General features: G+C 53.1%; 1 protein-coding gene and 1 pseudogene across 2 annotated transcripts in view; one reads left to right on the top strand and one right to left on the bottom strand.

Moving 5' to 3' along the window:
- TBCD (tubulin folding cofactor D) overlaps positions 1 to 19,789 on the bottom strand; it is a 156,375-nt gene that overhangs the window by 107,356 nt on the left and 29,230 nt on the right. For both annotated transcript variants that reach the window (XM_032319683.1, XM_032319684.1), the window contains exons 9-13: positions 19,104 to 19,236; positions 13,507 to 13,643; positions 12,271 to 12,331; positions 11,306 to 11,380; positions 6,204 to 6,298 (exon numbers count right to left, since the gene is read on the bottom strand). In XM_032319683.1, the coding sequence (XP_032175574.1) occupies positions 6,204 to 6,298; positions 11,306 to 11,380; positions 12,271 to 12,331; positions 13,507 to 13,643; positions 19,104 to 19,236 (501 nt within the window). The remainder of the gene's footprint in view (positions 1 to 6,203; positions 6,299 to 11,305; positions 11,381 to 12,270; positions 12,332 to 13,506; positions 13,644 to 19,103; positions 19,237 to 19,789) is intronic.
- On the top strand, positions 17,974 to 18,377 carry LOC116577046 (annotated as a pseudogene).

Genomic DNA, 19,789 nt, shown 5'->3' with positions numbered 1-19,789 from the left:
GAGGAAGCCCGGCGCCCCGCAGACAAGCTCGCCCTGGGCTTCACACAAACGAGCACCTTCCGTGTCAAGGGCCCAGAGATTCTGAGACCACTGTGTTTTACAGCTCACCCAAAAGGGCCAGGCGTCATCTTAAGTGATAAGAAGAGGAACCATGACAGTCAAGAACCGTCCCACCCTCCTGCAACAGTGCCTCACGGGAGGGGGTGCATGCCCCAGGGCTCTCGGGGAAGGCAGAGGCCACTCCGACCTGCAGATTTGCACTGTGGAGCTCTGTGTGCCCGCAGCATCACGACTGAGCCCTCCTCATGTAATTGTCCCACAGGCCACATATCACAGTCACGGAGACCCCCGCAGGCCCTCCAGATCTCTCTATAAAAGCACAATGGAGGGCGCCTGGGTGGCTCAGTTGCTTAACCATCAGACTCTTGGTTTCGGCTCAGGCCATCATCTCAGGGTCATGAGATCAGCCCTGGGTCAGGCTCCCCACTTAGTGGGGAGTCTGCTTGAGATTCTCTCTCCTCCTCTCTTTAAATAATAATAGTAATTTAAAATGTACAATGGAGTTCTAGATCTTTGTAACAAAACAAAACAAAACAAAAAAAAGTCTTGCTGATTGTTTTAACTATAGTACCTTTCTGTATTCTCTTGTGACCCAACTTAGGAGTTCTAAGTTTTTAATCTTAATATATAAAAAGCAATAAACCCTCAAAAAGATAAAAATATAACTATTTCCCTATGACCCAGCAATTCCATTCCTATCTATACACCCCAAAGAAGGAAAAACAAAAACTCAGGAGGTGTGTTACACCAATATTCACAACAATATTATTCACAAGTCAAAAGACAAAAGCAACACAAGCACCACTGACAGATGAACAGACAGATAAAACGTGGACTACAATGGACTATTACTCCCCATACAAACAAATAAAGTTCCGGGGCACCTGGGTGGCTCAGATGGTTAAGCGTCTGCCTTCGGCTCAGGTCATGATCCCAGGGTCCTGGGATCAAGCCCCGCATCAGGCTCCCTGCTCAGCAGGAAGCCTGCTTCTCCCTCTCCCTCTCCTGATGCTTGTGTTCCCTCTCTTGTTGTGTCTCTCTCTCTGTCATATAAATAAATAAAATTTTTAAAAAGAGAGAGAGAGAGAGAAATAAAGTTCTGACACATGCTAGAGCATGAATTAACCCTGAAGACCTCTTGCTCCAGGAAACAAGCCAGACACAAAAGGACAAATCTTGTACAACTCCACCTGTGTGGGCACCTACAACAGGCAAACTCAGAGAGGCAGTCAGAGGACTGGTTCCCAGGGGCTGCAGGGGAGGGGAGAGGGGAGCTTGATAGGGACACCATTTCTGTTCAGGATGATGAAGTTTTCAGAAATAATGACAATGGTTGTAGAAAGTGTAAATCTGGTCGATACCACTGAATGGTACATTTAAATATAGTCAGCAAGGCGGATGTTGTTACATACATCCTATAATGTTTTTTAAAAATAATATACCAAAACCATTAAATCATGTATCTTCAATAGGTGAACTGCATGTCAGATAAACTGTATCTCAGTAAAGCTAAAGGGGTTCCTGAATTTGTACTGAAGAGGAAAACAAAGTGCTGACAACAGCCTTCTGAAGAGCCTTCCCAGCAGCCCGCAGAAGTCTGCCCCCACCACGAGCTCTACCCTTCACAATGCCACACTCCGTAGGGAAAGAGGGCATGTGGGGGTGTGAAATGAAGCACACACACATTAATCAAGGAGAAAAGCACTTTAATTCAGAAGGGCAGGACAACTAGTTCACACAATAAGTCAAAGAGTTCTCATGGTATCCACTTCTTTTTTTTTTTTTTTTTTAATTTATTTTTAAGCAATCTCTATACCCAATGTGAGGCTCGAACTCACAACCCCAAGATCAAGAGTTGCATGTTCTTCTGACTGAGACACCTGGGTAACCCGGATTCACTTTTCTTATAGACCAGAGTGTCCAACAGTTGAAAATGCACAAAATTTAAAAATCGGTGAGGCATGTGGTCCTCAGAACAGACGAGTACAAGGACCATGTCAGAAGCGCTGGAGAATGCAACCCCTCCCTGGGCCCAGCTGCTGCCTTGAGAAGTGAGGTACCCAGGCTTGTGGGGAGGGACAAGGTCAGGCGAGGTCGGTGCTCTGCATCCACAAACTGCAGTCACAGCCAGGCCCCACCTACCGAAGCAGGTTGACTCTGGGCCCCACGGTGCCTCTGCCAGGGAGAAAGTGCAGCAGTGCCACTAGCGCAGCCCCTTCTGGGACCACAGGACTACCTCTGTGGCTGACTCTGGCCTGACGACCCCAGCCCCACACCCACCCCACAGCACTTGGGTCAGATAATAGCTCTGCCAGCCTTCCTGTTTTCTCTCATGGGCATTTCCCCAATAAGAAGGTCAGATGCCCCAGACTAATGCTGGGGAGCTGGTCAAATGCTAGTTTTTGGATGATGTCACAGAATATAGCAAAGTAGGGAACTCCACAGATCGGTCCTTCTACCAAAACAACATTAAGCCAGCAAAAATGACAGACTCGACTTGTTCAGAACTCTGAAATCTCGTCAAAAACTTACAGAACCTAGGAGAGTGCTTAGTGAAGAAAGAACCTACAAAATTTCCGCCTTAGGAAATCTGTTAGGTCACACTGTCTGCAGACTTAATGGAACCAAGACTTCAGTGACCAGACACAACAAGGAATACCGTCGTCACGAACAGACTGGAAGAAGTCACTACGTGGACAACGATCACCTTCAATAAGCAACAGCAGCAAAGCCCCAGGGATGGGGGAGAACCTGATTTCCAGAGTTACCACATCATAGTATTCAAAATGTCCAGTTTCCAACAAAAACAACAAAAAACCACAGAACATATAAACAGAAGAGTATACTTACATTTCAAAGGAAAAAAGAAAAGCAGAGAAATTGTCCCAGAGGAAGCCCAGATTTTGTACTAAAATCAAAGACTTAAAATCAACTCTCTCAGATATGCTCAAGAGCTAAAGGAAACAACAACAACAAAAAAAGTCCAAACAAGGAATGTCAATAAAAAGAAACTATAAAAAGAAACCAACATAAACTCTTAAACTGGAGGACGCCTGGGTGGCTCAGTGGGTTAAGCCACTGCCTTCGGCTCAGGTCATGATCTCAGGGTCCTGGGATCGAGTCCTGCATCGGGCTCTCTGCTCTGCAGGGAGCCTGCTTTCCTCTCTCTCTCTCTCTCTGCCTGCTTCTCTGCCTGCTTGTGATCTCTGTCAAATAAATAAATAAAATCTTAAAAAAAAAAAAACTCTTAAACTGTAAAACACAGTAACAGAAAAGAAAACTTCAGGCAAGCTGTACAACAGCAGATTTGGGCAAGTGGAAGAAGAAACCAGTGAACTTGAAGACAGGGCAACTGGCATCATCCAGTCTGAGGAGCAAGGAGAGAAGAAAAAGGAACGTTAGCCCTGGTCACCTCCAGAACCTACACCAAAAAAGATCACTGTTCCCCAGGCCTGGCACCATCCTTCCCAGGCAGGAGACAGCTCAGAGACAGCTCGGCTCCCTGAGGCCCCACCAGGCACAGCAAGGGCCTACAAGACAGTTAGCACACATGGAAGATGCCGCCAGTCTGAAGGCAGCCAGCCAGTCAGAGGAAGACTACATGTTATATCTTCTAGATTTTCGGCAACAGCTTGACATGTCTCATTCATGACACCAACACCCACACCCTCCCACTCCAGCAGCTAGTGACCAGTGGCACCTCAACATCATAAGGTATGATGGGCACATCCACCCCAGCCAGTCTCAGGCACAAAAGGCAGAGAAAAGGCTCTCTGTCCTTCAAGTTAAACTGGAGTTGGAACCACCCAGGCAAGGATTTCACCTTGTCTGTGATACACTCCCACACAGAAGACTGGTGAACTCGACTTGATCAAAATGCAGGACTTTGGTGCAAGTGACACCAACCAGAAAGTCAAACACCACCACAGAATGGGGAGAAATACTGCAGGTCCTCTATCTAGTGACAGACTTAAATCCAGAATATATAAAGGACTCACAGCAACAACAAAAAGACAAAAAGACAGCCCGACTTTTTAAATGAGCAGATTTAAACAGATGTTTCTCCAACAAAGATATCCAAATGGCCAACACATGAAAAGATGCTCAACGTCATAAATCAGTTATGGGAATGCCAATTAGAGACACAATGAGATGCCACTTCACACCCACCAGGAGAAAAGCAAGCGGCGGGGTGGATGTGGAGAGACCGGCGCGCTCGCAGACGCCACTGATGGGAATGGAAACGGCACGACCATCCTGGGAGACAATTCGGCAGCTCCTCAGGAAGTTAAAGACCGAGAACCACATGACCCAGCAGTCCCACTCCCAGACAGAAACCCAAGAGAAACAGAATCACATGTCCACACAAAAACTTTCACACAAAGGTTCAGAGCAGTGTTGTTCATAATAGCCAAAAGATGAAAAATCCAAATATCTATCAACTAATACACAAATAAATGGTGTAGTGGGGACGCCTGGGGGGCTCAGTCAGTGAAGCGTCTGCCTTCGGCTCCAGTCACGATCCCAGGGTCCTTGCATCAGACCCCGCATCAGGTCCCACATCAGGCGCCCTGCTCATGGGGCGCCTGCTTCCCCCTCTTTTCCCTGCTCATGCTCTCACTCACTACTTCTCTCTCTCTTAAACAAACAAATAAAATCTTAAAAAAAAAAGGGGGGGGAGGCGTGTATCCATGCGATGGATATTAAGTGGCCATAAAAGGAACAAAGGACTACTGTCGCGTGCTACAACACGGACGGACCTTAAAGACCTCGCTAAGCAGAAGAGGTTGGATCACGCCCACTACCAGAGTCCACTATAAGAAATGACCAGCAAAGGCAAATTTAGAGAGACAGAAGCAGACGTAGTGGTGGTCTGGGGCTGGCTGTGTTCGGGAGAAATGGGGAGTCACTGCCCGAGAGCACAGGGTTTCTTTGTGTTCTGAAATTAGATCATGGTAACGGTTGCAGAGTTCTGTAAATATACCTCACACCACCCAACCGCACACTCTAAATGGGGGAACTTCATGGTATTTAAAATTTTACCTCAGCAAAGCTGCCACAAAAATAAACAGAAAGGGGACGCCTGGGTAGCTCAGTTGGTTAAGCAGCTGCCTTCGGCTCAGGTCATGATCCCAGCATTCTGGGATCGAGTCCCACATTGGGCTCCTTGCTCAGCAGGGAGCCTGCTTCTTCCTCTGCCTCTGCCTGCCGCTCTGTCTGCCTGTGCTCACTCTCTCTCTGATAAATAAATAAAACCTTTAAAAAAAAAATAAATAAACAGAAGGATTAAATAGAATCTTGAGGGTCTAAGAGCTCTCCTCACACTTCACAACGCCAAGTCCAAAGCCATGACTCCTGACAGCCCACAGCTTGGGCGCTAAGAGCATGACGCAGGCTCTACCCGTCTGCACAAACGTCTCTGTTCCGGACAGAAGTCTGCTCCCACGCTGCGGAGCATCTGTGGTGACGTGGCCCAGGAAGGCACCTTCTCCTTCTTCACAGACAGCCTTCCCTTCTGTGCACAGCGGCACCGCCAGCCGCACCCAGAGCCGATCCCCGCCAGCCAGACAATGCTTCCCACGGCCACAGCCCCAGGCTCCACCGCCACGCGTCAAGGGCCAACATCTGGGACCCGCAGGCTTGGAGCTCGGTGGTCCCTCTAGGTCTGGGGCACTGTGCCCGTCCCCCTGCTCAGGCCGCTCCCAGGCTTCCTCCAGCCCTCCGACCCTAGCCCCTGCTCGTGTGAGTCCAGGGGACCGTGATGTCACGCCACGTGATAAACACAGCAGCAGTGCATAACTTAACAGACAACAGCACCCCCAGAGGGGGGAAAACCAGTCCTGAGGGACAAGAAAATCTCGGACTTTACCAAGGTTCCAAATACACAGTCTATCTGTGCCGTGGTATTAAAATTTCACCGCAGGGAGAAGAGGCAGTCAGAAACCCAGAAAGGTCAGTACAAGAAGAAAGGGTGAAAGCCACAGGTCTCGTTTGCGCTCTCCTGCACACCAACGTGCAGGCAGCGAGGGCAGAGGCCTGGGGCGAGCCCGCGGCAGCCCACGCTGGGGACTCAGGGTGACATGAAGCACCCAGCTGGCCACGAACGGTCCTGACAATGCAGAGCAAACGTGCGCGGTACTTACCGTCCTGGAGTCGAGAAGGGAGCAACAGGCCTCTTCTGCCCAGTTCCGCCAACGCCAGACAGCCACCATGCCAGGCGTTGTCCGTCTCCTGAAAACTGAGACACACGGACAGCCTGAGCCTGCGGTGTTCGTGCCGACTTCTCCCACCGTGCACACACACTGCAGTCCGCGTCCTGGGCCCTGGGGCCTCCCTAAAACCCTCTCGTGAGTCTCCCAACAGTCCGCTGGCTATGGAAGTAAAATACTGCAGCTTCATTAAAGGGAAGCACCGTGTTCGGGCACTTCTCTTCAGATCTCCCAATGACAAGCACCGGTCCTAGGTGGGCTCCACATGCTGCCGACACGGAGCAGCCGCAGATGCGCGTCAGCGAGACACCCAGGCTCTGCACAGGGCTGTCAAGCAGCGCGTGCCGGCTGACGACACACCCGGCGACTGACCCCATTCGAGGCACTAAACCTGGGGCCTCGTGGCACAGCGATTCTATCCAATTCAGGCCAGCCTATGTTAGCAGAAAGAGACAGGGAGACCTCTCTTCCTCCTCGCCTGACTTGAAGGAGAGATTCAACAGGGAGAATGAAATGCCATTCAGAGAACGGTTTTGCACTATTTGAAACACCGGCTTTTAATAAACAACTGTAATTAATTAAGTCGTAGTAAAATTGTACACTAATAAGATGTCTCCGGAAGTAGTTTGGGGCTCTCACTTCCAAGTGCGCCCTGGCACCACGATTACTGAGAAGCGCTTCTTAGATTGGCAAGGGCTCTCCTGAGAGTTTCTTCACTTGGCTGCCAAAATAAACATGGAAATACACTTCACCAAAAGCAAGAGACGTTAAAGGGCTCTTTCCTATTCTAAATCATCAAGTGATGACAAAGAAATGTTTACGAAAACCAGATAAACTGCACTCCTCGCTAGCAACAACACAGGAACATTCAGAAAGGACAGAGTGCAGGCCCCTCTGCTCACCCAAGAGACGCTCGGAGAGTCCCGCCCGAGCGCATGGGCCCGCGGACACGCACTCCCTGAGACAGACGAAGGTGCTGCCCCGGCCCTCACCACCAACCAGTGCCAATTTCTACTGACAATTATAAATTTTTAAGCTCCAGGTATTTTTCTAAGTGTCTGTCACAAAGGCTATTGAATACTGCACTTCGTGTGCTTTAGGATTTTAACTGGAAAGAGATGCTGTATGCTTTTCATAAGATTTGATAACATTTTAAAGAACCTTATAAAAGATCAGCGTTATGATGACCCAATTATCAGTAAAACAACCACCAGTTACACCAATGTCTGTTTCCGAACTAAATGGACTGCTGTTTGTCAACAACTACGGAAGGGCGGCATGACCTCCGTCAGGCCTGCGGCTTGAGGAAGAACAGGACAAGGAAGACCCTCGCCTTGCCGGCCCCTACTCTGCCCACTCCAGGGGGGGACCCAGGAACAGTGCCTCCCCGGCACAGCGCCTGGCTTGAGGCCAGACTTCTGCCCACTCACTCTCTTCAAGGCCCCACCTGCACAAACAGACGTGGACGCAAACACGCAGACCAACAGCAGGAGCATCACTGCCTCGGCTGAGCCAGGGAACGCTAGTGCTCTGCGGAGGGGCTGAGGGCAGGCTCCGCCCAGACCCAAGTGCAGGGCAATCCTGAGAGGGTACAGGGTTACAGATGAGTCAAGACCAGCAAACGGCACAGCCATGAGTGGGTAGATTCAAGAGAGAAAAGCCACAAAGGCCTCAGGGACCCTAACCTCATATCCCCAAGGGCAGTAGGAAGCACCAAAGGAGAATGACCCCAAAAATGACCAAGCGGAGCATGTGGAGGGCAAGCGACCGTCAGTGTAGAATGAACAGTGAAGACATTCTCGTTTATCTTGGAAGGACACAGGAAAAATGGTGCCCCTGGGGTACCAGGAGGAGGGCCACTGTGTACCGGGGCAGGTCAGAGAGAAGCACTTCACCATCTTTCCTTTCGTTTTGAATTTTTAAGTAAAATAGTACCCAATCAAACACAAAGATAAAACTAAGAGACAAACGGAAAGGAGCCATGTGGCGCATCTCCTGCTGAGACAGGGGGCTGCTCCCAGGGCCACGGGGGTTCCACCAAAGGTTTCTCAATGTCATAGAGATTCCGAGAAGTCACAGCACCCACAGCACACCTACGCCTGGGACCTGGGGCTGCCGTCTATCTGCGAACTGGAGACCCCCGTGCGGCTAAGTTCAGACGGCCAACACTACACCCTGGACAGGCCACCAGGGCCTTGCTCCCCTCCCGCAGCCCCTCGGCTTCTGAGGCGGACCAGACCGCTGGTCTAGCACACACTGTCTGGGGTTCTGCCCTGAGGTGACACTGCTGGGGCCAGCAAGGGGCTAAAGCACTGTTTTCTAAGGGGGGCGGGGCCGCAGGCACAGGACTGCCGGCCGCACACCCCGGGGCTGGACGTAGGGAGCGGCAGCTGCTGGATGATGGCCACGCCACTCACACTGGTCCGGTGGGGCTCACCGTAGGGCCCCCTGGGGACAGGTGTGGCTTCGTTTCCCAGAACCGGGCCTGCAGACGGAGCAGGGAGTGAAGGGCCGTCCTGGGAGTGGGGTATGCTCCGATGACGGAATTAACACCCTATGACGGCCCTTCAGAAGAGCCTATTCCAGGAGAACACAGCAGGAGGGACGAGATGGTACCGGCATCTGGGCCAGGCCATCTGCCAGTCCTGCCGCCCACCCCCACTGCACACCCCCTCCACCGAACAGGCTCCTGCTTTCCAGGCTCTCAAGCATTCTGGGCTGGGCTGAGGGTGACTCCGCTCTGTGCCCAGTCCCGCAGCCGGATACGTCACGCCCATCCAGGGAAAGGCTGACTCTGCACTCAGGTCCTTTCCCTCGATGTCCCGCTTGTCACTTTGGGCTGCCAACCCTGGGAAGCGAGTGGTAAAGCAGTTTCTACCCTCCACTAAATCCCAAGACTAGAGGAAGACGAAGGCAGACTAAACTACCAAGGACGGATGAAGGAGACCACAGGTGCAGGCCAGGACAAAGGGCCATACGTCTGGCCAGTAGAAAATATGTTCTAGGAGTTTGATGGAGACACACAAGGTCAAGGGCCCTAGGCCTCCAGGCAGAGGTGCCGTGAGCGGTGAGGGAGGTGCAGGAGCACCGGAATGGCCACCACCAGGAAAGCTGGGCCCAGGGACGCCACCAACAGGGGCCGGAGAGGGCAGGTGTAAAGGGAAGGAAAGAGCCGGGCAAGCGAGAGCCCAAGGGAGGGCCGGGGAGAGAGACCCCAGAGGGTCCGTGCAGAAACGCTCTGAGGAAGGAAACAAGAAAAGACCTGAGGCTGAGCTGTCATGCCTAGGCAAAGGGGCCAGGGAGGACAGGCTGGGGGTGCGGGGCGTTGGTGCTTTCCACCCTCCCAAGGCCTGGCTCAAAGTGCTGCCCTCTCCCAAGACCAGGGAGCTCCACCACAGCCACGCAAGCACCGCCACTCGTCGCTTCCCGGGGACTCACCGCTGCGCTCGGGACCAGCGGGATCCCGCACCATCCGCACACTCACCGCTGCACCCCCGAAAAGCCCAAGAGGACACCCTAAGCCAAGCCAGCAGAACCCGCACACGGATGGGGAGCACTCTCCTCCCCCACAGTCACAGCAGGAGCACAGGCTGCCCGCCAGGCAGTTTCCCCTGAAGACATACTGGCCACACAAGCAGCCCTGTCACTCTGAACAAGGGGACACTTGACATCCTATTCCCTGAACTCCTCCAGCGGTCAGAGAGCGGGCTGGAGATGAAGTGCCAGGGAAAGGCCGGAGGAGACACACATGCTGTGGGTGCTCCCGGCGCAGTCTTGGCCACTGACGCACAGGACCGAGCACCTGCCAGGGCAGACAGCTCCTCTCCCTACCCACATGCCCTGGCAGCCCAGGAGGAAAACAACTGGGGACCAACCAGCAACACCTTTCTTAGAAACACCTGCTTCCAAAACCCAGAGAGAGGTTTCCCCAGGCAAAGTTAAGAGGCCTCTGGGACGAACCGTACCAAAGATGCCTCGCACGCCACAGTGCGCCCAAGACCACACCACGCTGCCCGGGTCTCTGCCCTGCTCCTGCCCGCAAGACCCAGGCTCAGACCCCAAAAACCCGCAGCCTGCATAGACATCCCTGCCCACACCCATATCATGGGCCAGCCAAGGGCCTCCCAGATGCCTCCAGAAAGGCTAAGCCAGATAAAACACAACCATGACCCGATGTGACTATTAATCTTTGAATTTTTTTAAGAGGCGGCAGGGAGTGGAAGAGAGACAATCCCAAGCAAGCCCCACTCCCAGCATGAAGCCTGACGCAGGGCTCAACCTTACCCAACGGAGATCACGACCTGAACCCAATTCCAGAGCCAGACACTTAACTGAGCCCACCCAGGCGCCCACCACATGCCGCTGTTTGAATTTAAATCCAATAAAATTAAATTAAATGTAGAATTTTTTAAAAAGCAGAATTCACACCAGGTCATACTAGCCTCTCTGTAAGGTCCACAGCCACATGCGGCAAGCAGCTACCACAGAAGCAGATCTGGAACATGCCACACCACAGACCTTCTCTCAGATGTCACCCCAATGACCCCAGGTTTCTTCAAAGAATGATATCGATGTATGTACATGTTCAAAACCACCTTTTTCTTCAATTTTAAATGTAATTAAAGTTTTTAAATGTAATGGGATTTAAGCTGATAAAAGAAATATAACAGGGGCGCCTGGGCGGCTCAGTGGGTTAAGCCTCTGCCTTCAGCTCAGGTCATGGTCTCAGGGTCCTGGGATCGAGCCTCACATCGGGCTCTCTGCTCAGCGGGGAGCCTGCTTCCTCCTCTCTCTCTGCCTACTTGTCATCTCTGTCTGTCAATTAAACAAATAAAATCTTAAAAAAAAGAAAGAAAGAAAGAAAGAAAGAAATAGAACAGAAGTAACTAGAGTTTTCAAATTTAACTTCAAAAGGAAAACAAAACGGCTCTGGAAGCTCTGACAAATAGCTCAGCTGAAAGAAAACGCACACGGACACGGGGAAAAACTGCTGCTGCTTAAACCAGAAGCGCGTCCCCTTTGATCTTCTCACATACCTGAAACAATCCAACACGGACCCAACCACATCATCCGCCGGCTCTTTGGGAAGCCTTGCAGCCATCCTGCCGATTCTGAAAAAGAGAGGCGCTGTCCATCAGCATCAGCAGCCCGTGGTGAGGGGACAGTCAACGAGGAGCTGCCCCGACAACTTCCCTCCCTCCAGAGAACGGGAACGAGTGGCAGACCCAGAGCCAGGCTCACACGCGCTCTACACAAGGCCTGTTAGGGAGCCTCACCCTAGTGACATACACGAACCGACACAGACATCTCCTGAGGGGAGGGAGACAAAGGGGGGGGCCTCGCCCACAGGGCAGCAGCCGGCCACTCATGGTCGATGGCACCCAGCCCCAGGCCTGATACCCTGACCCCCCCCCCGACCCCCCTCCACCTGGCGGGATACCCTGCTAGATACCCCCGACCTCCCTGCCCGGGCAGGAGGCTCCCTGCCCGGCCCACTCCACCCACATGGGACGCTGGGCCCAGAGGCTGCCAAAGTGAACGCCTTCTCCACGCGGGCACCTCTCTGCAGGCCGCTCCCTCAGGCGTAAGAGCAGACCAACGCCACCTCCCCGCTCAGGGGCTCGGGGACTGCATAAGGCTGTGCTAGCACCTGCTCGCTACATGGGGGCTCTGCCTGCCTGTGCAGGCGGCGGACAGGGGCTACGCTGAGCAAGAACAGGAACATCTGAAAGGTGCAGAAAGGCAAACTGGGCGCGCTCATAATTCTGTCCACTCTAGCCAGAAAGTGAAGACGATGAAGGAGCCTCATTCCCCGATAATGATTTTTAAAATGAGAACATAAAGCAATGAACATATATTAGAAAAAACTATTCCACCTTCTAAAACCCTCCAAGCGGTTCACAGCTCTCAGTCGCACATGAAGGGCTGAACGGCAGGAAGGTCCCTTTATACGCGGCCGCCCCCGGGCCCAGCTCCCCCCAGTGCGACAGCGGGCACCTACCCTTTGGCCGCAGACCACCGCACGATCGTGTCCTGGTCCTTCAGCCCGACCAGCAGCTGCTCTGCAAGGACAGAGGAAGGCCAGGCCCATGAGCTCCACGCACTCACCCCTGTTCTAAGGTAAGTTCTTCACCTCCCAGACTGAAGGTGTCCCTCATGAGCACCATGAAGGGAATCACATGAATCATTTTAATTACAAGGAGAAAACATCTCCTCTTCCTTGTTTTTAAATAATGATTTAAAGCCAACTCTTGCCATTGTTGCTAAAAAGTAGACCCACCCATCAGGGCAGAAAGCACCAGTGAGGAAGACTCCCCAGAGATCAGTGTCTACGAGGGGCAGGAAAGGGGCTCCGGTTGGGGTCTCAGGCACAGGCCAGACTTTAGGAAGAGCCACACAGAGGCCCAAAGAAGTGGGGAGATGTCAGAGGCCTCTCGGTAAGGGCCTGACACGTCCCACTCAATGGAAACCCTGACCGAGGGCACCCAGGCAGCCTGAGAAGGCCCAGCATGGAGGAAGGACAGGAGCCTGTGAAGAGGTCATGCTCACTCTGCCCGGGGCAGTGCAGGACCTTGGAAGTGGGGGGAGCAGTAGGTGTAGACAACTCTGGGAAGCAGCTCACGGTGAAAGGGAGGAGAGCGGACATGAGGAAGAGCCAGCACTAGGGGAGGTGTGCTGCTGTTCCTCACGGACAGCAGGAGACCCCTCAGTGGGGGACAGGGGGAACCTGGCAAGGAGGGGTGAGGAAGGCGGGCAGGTGTGCGAGGCTGCTGCAATGCGGCTCTGCCCCACTCCGTGAGCAGGAGACACGCCCTCGGGTAAGAGGAGGGCAGGGCCCAGAGCTCTGCAGGTCTGCAGCGGGAGGGTCACCGCACGTATATCAGGTCAGGGAAGCCACTACTTTGTCGCTCCAGGAGAAGGCCTGAGGCCACAGGCCGGATGCACCCAGGTAAGGCACAGTGGAAGGCTGAGGGCAGGTACTGCGGTAGAAATACAAGGGCTCGCACATGGGAAGCAGCCAGTAAACACAGTGACAGGGCCAGGGCCGAAACAGCCACGGGCATCAGGACCACAGGCCAGCAGCCACAAGCTCCATAAAGGTGAGGGTGGGGAGGGCCACGGAAGGCCGCGTGACACCAGCACAAAGCGGGGAGGAAGGCATGCAGCCAGCGCAAGGCCCCTCAGAGGAGCCCCACCAGCACCCCCAGGACCAGAGAGCGGCAGGCCCCCTACCCACCTATCACGCTCTCCACCTCCTCAGGGATGTCATAGTCTCCGTCGCTGTCGGGGGTCTCCACCTGCGTCTTCGCCTCTCTCTGACTCTGGGCACAGAGCTGCAAGTTAGCGGCCAACGAGCGGCAGCCCCGCTGGTACCTGCACAGAGAAGCACCACCTCAGACCCGCGGCCGCTCCTGCTCGCGCCCAAGAAGAAGGTGCCCTGATGACTGAGGTCAGAAACTTAGTGTCCCTTAGAGTCTTAGCGGGTGCCTGGGACAACTCCTTGTGTCTTACAGAAATGAGACGGAAGGAGCAGGGAGTCACCGCCAGCGTCCACGAGAGCTGCCAAGACACGGAACGACCACTCTGAGCCACAGAACAGAGAGTGCCGTGCAGGGCTGGGGGCAGACAGAGGACCGAGCAGGACCACAGCAGTGCGCTCGACAGAAGCAGCAGCGAGGGCACGCGTGGGGCCCACGGGCGTCAGCCTTATTCACAAGGCGCTCTGCCTCCTGTCCCTACTGCCCCCCAGGCCCTTCGCCCCCCTGCCCTCTAGAGCTCACTCACTGGCCAGCGCCTGCAGACACGGTCTCCAGAGCCTTCCTCTCAAGCCCCAGCAGGCACAGTCCTCCCTGCCGCCCCCCGCCCCCGTCTGAGCTGAGACCACAGGCATCACCCATGTGCCATGAGGGCACAAGCACAGGCCGGCTCCCATGTCTGACTGCACGGCTCCTGAAGCTCTGGCTGCCAGCTTCCCCAATCTGTCAAAGGAGGTCTTACCCAGAGGCTTGTGACAGGACAGACGTAAGGACACGCACGAAGGCCCGTCACTGCCACCTTTCCTCCTGGAAGGTGGGCACCAGTGCACCACCCCGAGGCAAGCACGTATGGGCCAGACGGGCGGGTGGCCTGGAGCACAGAAGGTGCCCAAGTCCGGGTACAGAGTGCACCTGGGGCTGCAGCCCGAGGCGGACTTCCAAGCGCAGACAACTGGTGCTTCGCAGACGGAGCACAGAACCCGAACCAGCCCAGGCACTGCTAAGGGCAGCCCGCAACAGCTCATTAACTCCCCGGACCAGTTTCCAACTCCGTTTTCAAGCAAGTGCGGTGGCAGGCAGCCTCTGGCAGCCCACTTCAGATGTTCATGCAATCCTCTCCCCTTGGTGTCCCCCCAAACCCAAGGACTCCTTCAGATCGGGAGGCCACAGCAGCAAGGGGACATCCCTCCCAAGAAGGCTCAGGAAGACTGTGGCTTCCGTCTTGCCACCCCCTCACTCAGAGCACACGCCCACACTGTGCACTGCACTATGGAGAGCCCCACAGCAAGAACTTTGGGAGGCCCCCAGCAGACAGCCTACAAGGAATGGAGGCCTAATGACCGGGGCGTGCTTGGGTGCCCCCCACAAGCAAGGAGAGCCTTGAGATGGCAGCTGCACTGGCCAACACCTTCCTGAAGCCTTAGACAGACCCTGACCACAGGACCCAGCCACGTTACGCCCATTCCCAATCCAAAGAAATAGGTACATTAAAAATGCATCATTTTAAGCTGCTAAATTTGGGGGTACTCTGTAACATAACTGTGATGTTGTCATTTACAATAATAAATCTACATTGGGTCTTTGTCCATTTCTGGATTAAGGGGGTCTTCATTTATGTTCATGAAGTGACCTTTGGAAAGCTCCCAGGTCTCCTAAGGATGGGGAATGGTCACCATGGAAGCCAATCATGTGACTGGAGGGTTGGAATTTTCAATCTCACCCCCTGACCTCCGAAGAGGGAATGGGGCTGGAGGTTTAGTGAATCACCAACAGCCAATGATTTAATCAATCATGCCCCTGTAATGAAGCCTCCATAAAAATCCAAAAGAACGGGGTTTGGAGAGCTTTTGGACTAGTGAGGGTGTGGAGACCCGACCCGGAGAGAGTAGTGTGTACAGACAGCACACAGCCCTTCCCCCACACCTCGCCCTGGGCATCTTTTCGTTCTGGCTGTTCCTGAGTTGTTTCCTTTTATTATAAACTGGTGATCTAGCAAACAAAATGTTTCTGTGAGTTCTGTGAGTTTCTCCAGCGCGTTAACGGAGGAGAGAGATGTGGGAATCCCAATTTGTAACTGGTCGGTCAAAGCACCGGGGACAACCCGGACCTGCCACTGGCATCTCAGTAACGGGGGTTTGAGGGGGTGAGACACGACCATCTCCTCGGACTGAGCCCTTAACCTCAGGCGTCATGAGGAACCAGACACTACCTTCAGGTAGACAGTGTCGGAACTGTGAGACCCAGGAGTTGGCTGGTGTGGGGGAAAAACCACACCTCAGAGCTGACATCGGAACGGAGCGGCGGCTCCACAGTTACCTACCACATCAGGAGGTAACTGATCTGGGGAGAATGACGCCAACCACCGCAGGCTTGTCCTCAAGACCACCAAATGCCCAGCACAGGGCCTAACAATGGCTGTCGTCCTGGCTCCTGCCTCCTCAAATCAGGACACATACTGATTATTTCACAGGAAAAGCACTCACCCTGACCCACAGTAACCAGAAACTACAAAGATGATTGACTTCAGGCTGCTGTCGGGTTTACCCTTCTGCAACCAACTAAGTCATAAGCCAGCCACCACTGGCACACACGAGATGACAATCCAGACTGGGATTCCGTTCCACACAGCAGGGAGGTGCCCCGGGGCACCCCACTTTCACATCTCTCTTCCTCCCCAAAGGTACTTTCTAAACCGCAGCACAGGGGAAAAGAGCCCAAGCCAAGAGCAACAGTCTTGCCCGGTGGATGAGAAGAGACTCATGACTAGAGAGATTGCAAGTATCTGGAGACAAGTGTTGGAGGAAAAGTAGCTCTAAGAGGGAAACCCGTAACTGCACAGACGTCTCCTTGGACCCTTGCACGACCCCTAAGATGTGCGAGGACAGGCAGGCCCCAGAAGCACTGTGTGAGAGCAGCTGGGAGGCTGAGCTGCGCTGACTACTCTACAGAGTCAACGTAACCCTGGGGAGTCCCTGGGATGGGGGCCCACCAAGGCAGACCAACCAGCCGTGCGCTGGAAGTGAGGAGTGTGCGCTCCAGGGAAAAGGAACGGGAACAAGACCACCCTGACAAGGTCTCAGAAAGAGGGAGCAGCCCCAGCGAGTTACCAGCCTACCAAACGTGCTTACTCCTCGTCAAGGGGAGAGAGCCAACAGAAGAAGGACACTGAAAATTGAACAAAAATGTAACAGCGGAGATAAAATGAAGAGAAAAAAAATGAATATGGAAGAGAGAGAAAAAGTAGCAAGAGGGCTGACTTCCATTAAATGGACATGGAAATGCAAACTGAACTAAGTAATTATGGCGCTGAGTTACTCCCCTTCACATGGCCCCTGCATGACTAATTTTATGTGTCAACTCGACTGAGAGACAGAGCACCCAGATAGTCGTCAAGCATTATTCTGTGTGCTTCTGAGTGTTTCTGGGTGAGATGAACTTTTAAGCTGGTAGACTAAATAAACCAGATTGCCTTCCCCAGTGTGGGTGGGCCTCGTCCAATCAGTTAAAGACTGGAACACAACAAAGAGGCCAACTCTCCTCTGGGGTAGGAAGGAATTCTTCGTGCCTTTAAACTCCAATGCCGCTGTCAGCTCTCCTGGGTCTCCTGCTTTCTCACTCACCCGGCAGGTGTCGGGACTTGCCAGTCTCCACAGCCACGTGAGCTGATGCCTTAGAAGCGTCTGCACACAGGCACACACATCCTCTCAGCCTGTTGGTTCTGTGTCCCTGCAGAACCCTAACACAGTGCTGAACACTAATTTTCCTTATTTTTTTTTCCCAAGATTTTATTTATTTGTCAGAGCGCCTGGGTAGCTCAGTGGGTTAAAGCCTCTGCCTTCGACTCATGTCATGATCCCAGGGTCCTGGGATCGAGCCCCGCAACAGGCTCTCTGCTCAGCGGGGAGCTTGCTTCCTCCTCTCTCTCTGCCTGCCTCTCTGCCTACTTGCAATCTCTGTCAAATAAATAAATAAAATATTTTTTTAAAAAAACAAGCTTTTATTAATCTGTCAGAGAGAAGGGGAGAGAGAAAGAGAAGTGAGCACAAGCAGGGGGAGTGACAGAAAGAGGGAGAAGCAGGCTCCCCGCTGAGCAAGGAGCCCAACACGGGGCTCAATCCTGGGATCCTGGGACCATGACCAGAGCCGAAGGCAGAGTTTAACCATCTGAGCCACCCGGGCACCCCCTGAATATTAATTTCCCACGGCATTTTGGAAACTGACCACTAGCATTTAGTCTCATAAACAGCTTCTTACAGAATCAGCTGTATGACCCAAAAACTAATTTCACTAAAACATCACACCCTTCTCTAGTTTGCTGGAATTTGAGACAAAGGCTGAGCTGAACTTCACCAAACAACTCCTCCCAAAGCACCCATAACAATACTTGAAATAAACCTAAAGACTCTCGGCCCTTCCCCACCAGCACTGAGTCACGGGACGGCGGAAGCTTGAGTACACTCGAGGTCCGGTACCCCATAACCCACGGCCATGGCCAAGGAAGGCCCTGGAGGGGTCATGGACATTAACAGTGCTTTACAGGGGGCTGAAGACCACCCCACCCACGGAGGCCTCGCACGTGGACTTGGCGAAGCTGCCAGAGCCATCTCTGTGCAGCCGCGGCAACTGTGCGGGGCCCACGCGTGTGAAGCCGGTGGAGGCTCTGTGCTGAGCACATCACCCTAATCAAGACCGACGACAACAGGAAACGAGAGCAACGGGCGGGCCTCTGTACAACTGGCCGGGAAGGGAGACCCCGCAAAGTGGCTGCTGTAGCTGTGTGCTGGTGCAGGACTACGGCAAAGACTCTCAGGCCAAGGCTGTCCTCAAGGAGTACTGCAAACGCGAGAAATGAACAACACAAAACTTCGTTCTTGTTCCTCACAAAAATACAAAAACAAAACAGAAAACCTGAAGACTGTTAAAAACACAGTACTCCGGGGCGCCTGAGTGGCTCAGTGGGTTAAAGCCTCTGCCTTCAGCTCAGGTCATGATCCCAGGGTCCTGGGATCGAGCCCCACGTCGGGCTCTCTGCTTAGTGAGGAGCCTGCTTCCTCTTCTCTCCGCCTGCGTCTCTGCCTGCCTGTGATCTCTGTCAAATAAATAAATAAAATCTTAAAAAAACAAAAACAAAAACAAAAACACAGTACTCCGAGCACAGCAGAAGTCTGTTTCTGTGGAAGCCACTAATTCTAAGGCATCTGTTAACGTCAGATGGTTAGTTAAGACCGCTTCTGTCGCAGGCAAAGGCAGCTTAAGGAGTGAGAGCTTACGTCCTCCAAAAGGAGCTTCCACTGTGCTTTCTCATTAATGGGGCTTTCCCTATAATGAGGCCAAACTGGTAAAGTCATACTGCATCTGAATAAGGTCCCATAAAATGCAAAATCAATCCAGCTTGTTATCCTACCTGAAAGACGTAGAGACAGAAAAAAAACTAAAAGGAACACTTTTCCTTTCCAAATCAGAAACACTGCTGAGACTAAGGAAATGAAGTGGAAACAGAAGATAATAGTGTTCTCAGTCATGGTCACGGCCGCCCCGCCTATCGCCCCCCCGGCCTCCCCGACCCTGCTCTACCAACCTCCACGTCGCCACCCTGGGCTTCAGGAATGTCAGTCCCAGCCGCTGCACAAGCTTCACCCCAAGTTTCCGGAGCAGGGTCTGGTTGCTGTCGGGCAGCCGGCAGCCCTCCAGGCACTCGAGAACGGTGGCGGCTGCAAACAACAGCATACACAGCTCAGACTGGTGGGAAGGGTCTTCTGTGGTCTCCCAAACTACACCCCCTGGGTTTGGCCCCCACAACATTAAAACCACAGAGGGATCTACAGGCCCCAGATGCGGTGTGACGGCCAGATGTACCATGGACCCCTGAAGCTCTGCTTCATAGAGAACCCCTCATCCCACGTCATTTCCCAAGCACAGTGAGAGTTGAATCTGCTCAACTTTCTCACTATGAAGCCACAAATGTGCAGGCTGGCAAAAAAAAAAAAAGAAAGAAAGAAAAGAAAAAGAGGAGCCCCAGAAAGAGCAGGAAGCCACACAAAGCAAAGAACAGCTTATGCGAAACACACAGTGGATTATAAGAAATTGTGCAAACATCATGGGCCCAGCCCGGTGGGGAGGGGTCTCCCCAAAGAGGAAAATGGGTGGTCAGGGCCCTGTGCTGCCAAGGCTGGTTGGGGGGACGAGGTGGCATTACGGGGAAACCGGGGCCAGGAGAATGCACAAGATGGCATTTCGTATGAGACAAGGAGGGCAACCTTTCAA

This window comes from Mustela erminea, chromosome 18 (genome assembly GCF_009829155.1).
Source record: "Mustela erminea isolate mMusErm1 chromosome 18, mMusErm1.Pri, whole genome shotgun sequence".
In the NCBI taxonomy this organism is placed as follows: Eukaryota; Metazoa; Chordata; class Mammalia; order Carnivora; family Mustelidae; genus Mustela; species Mustela erminea.
Note: the sequence above shows the minus strand (reverse complement) of the source record. Positions and strands in the feature narration are given on the sequence as shown.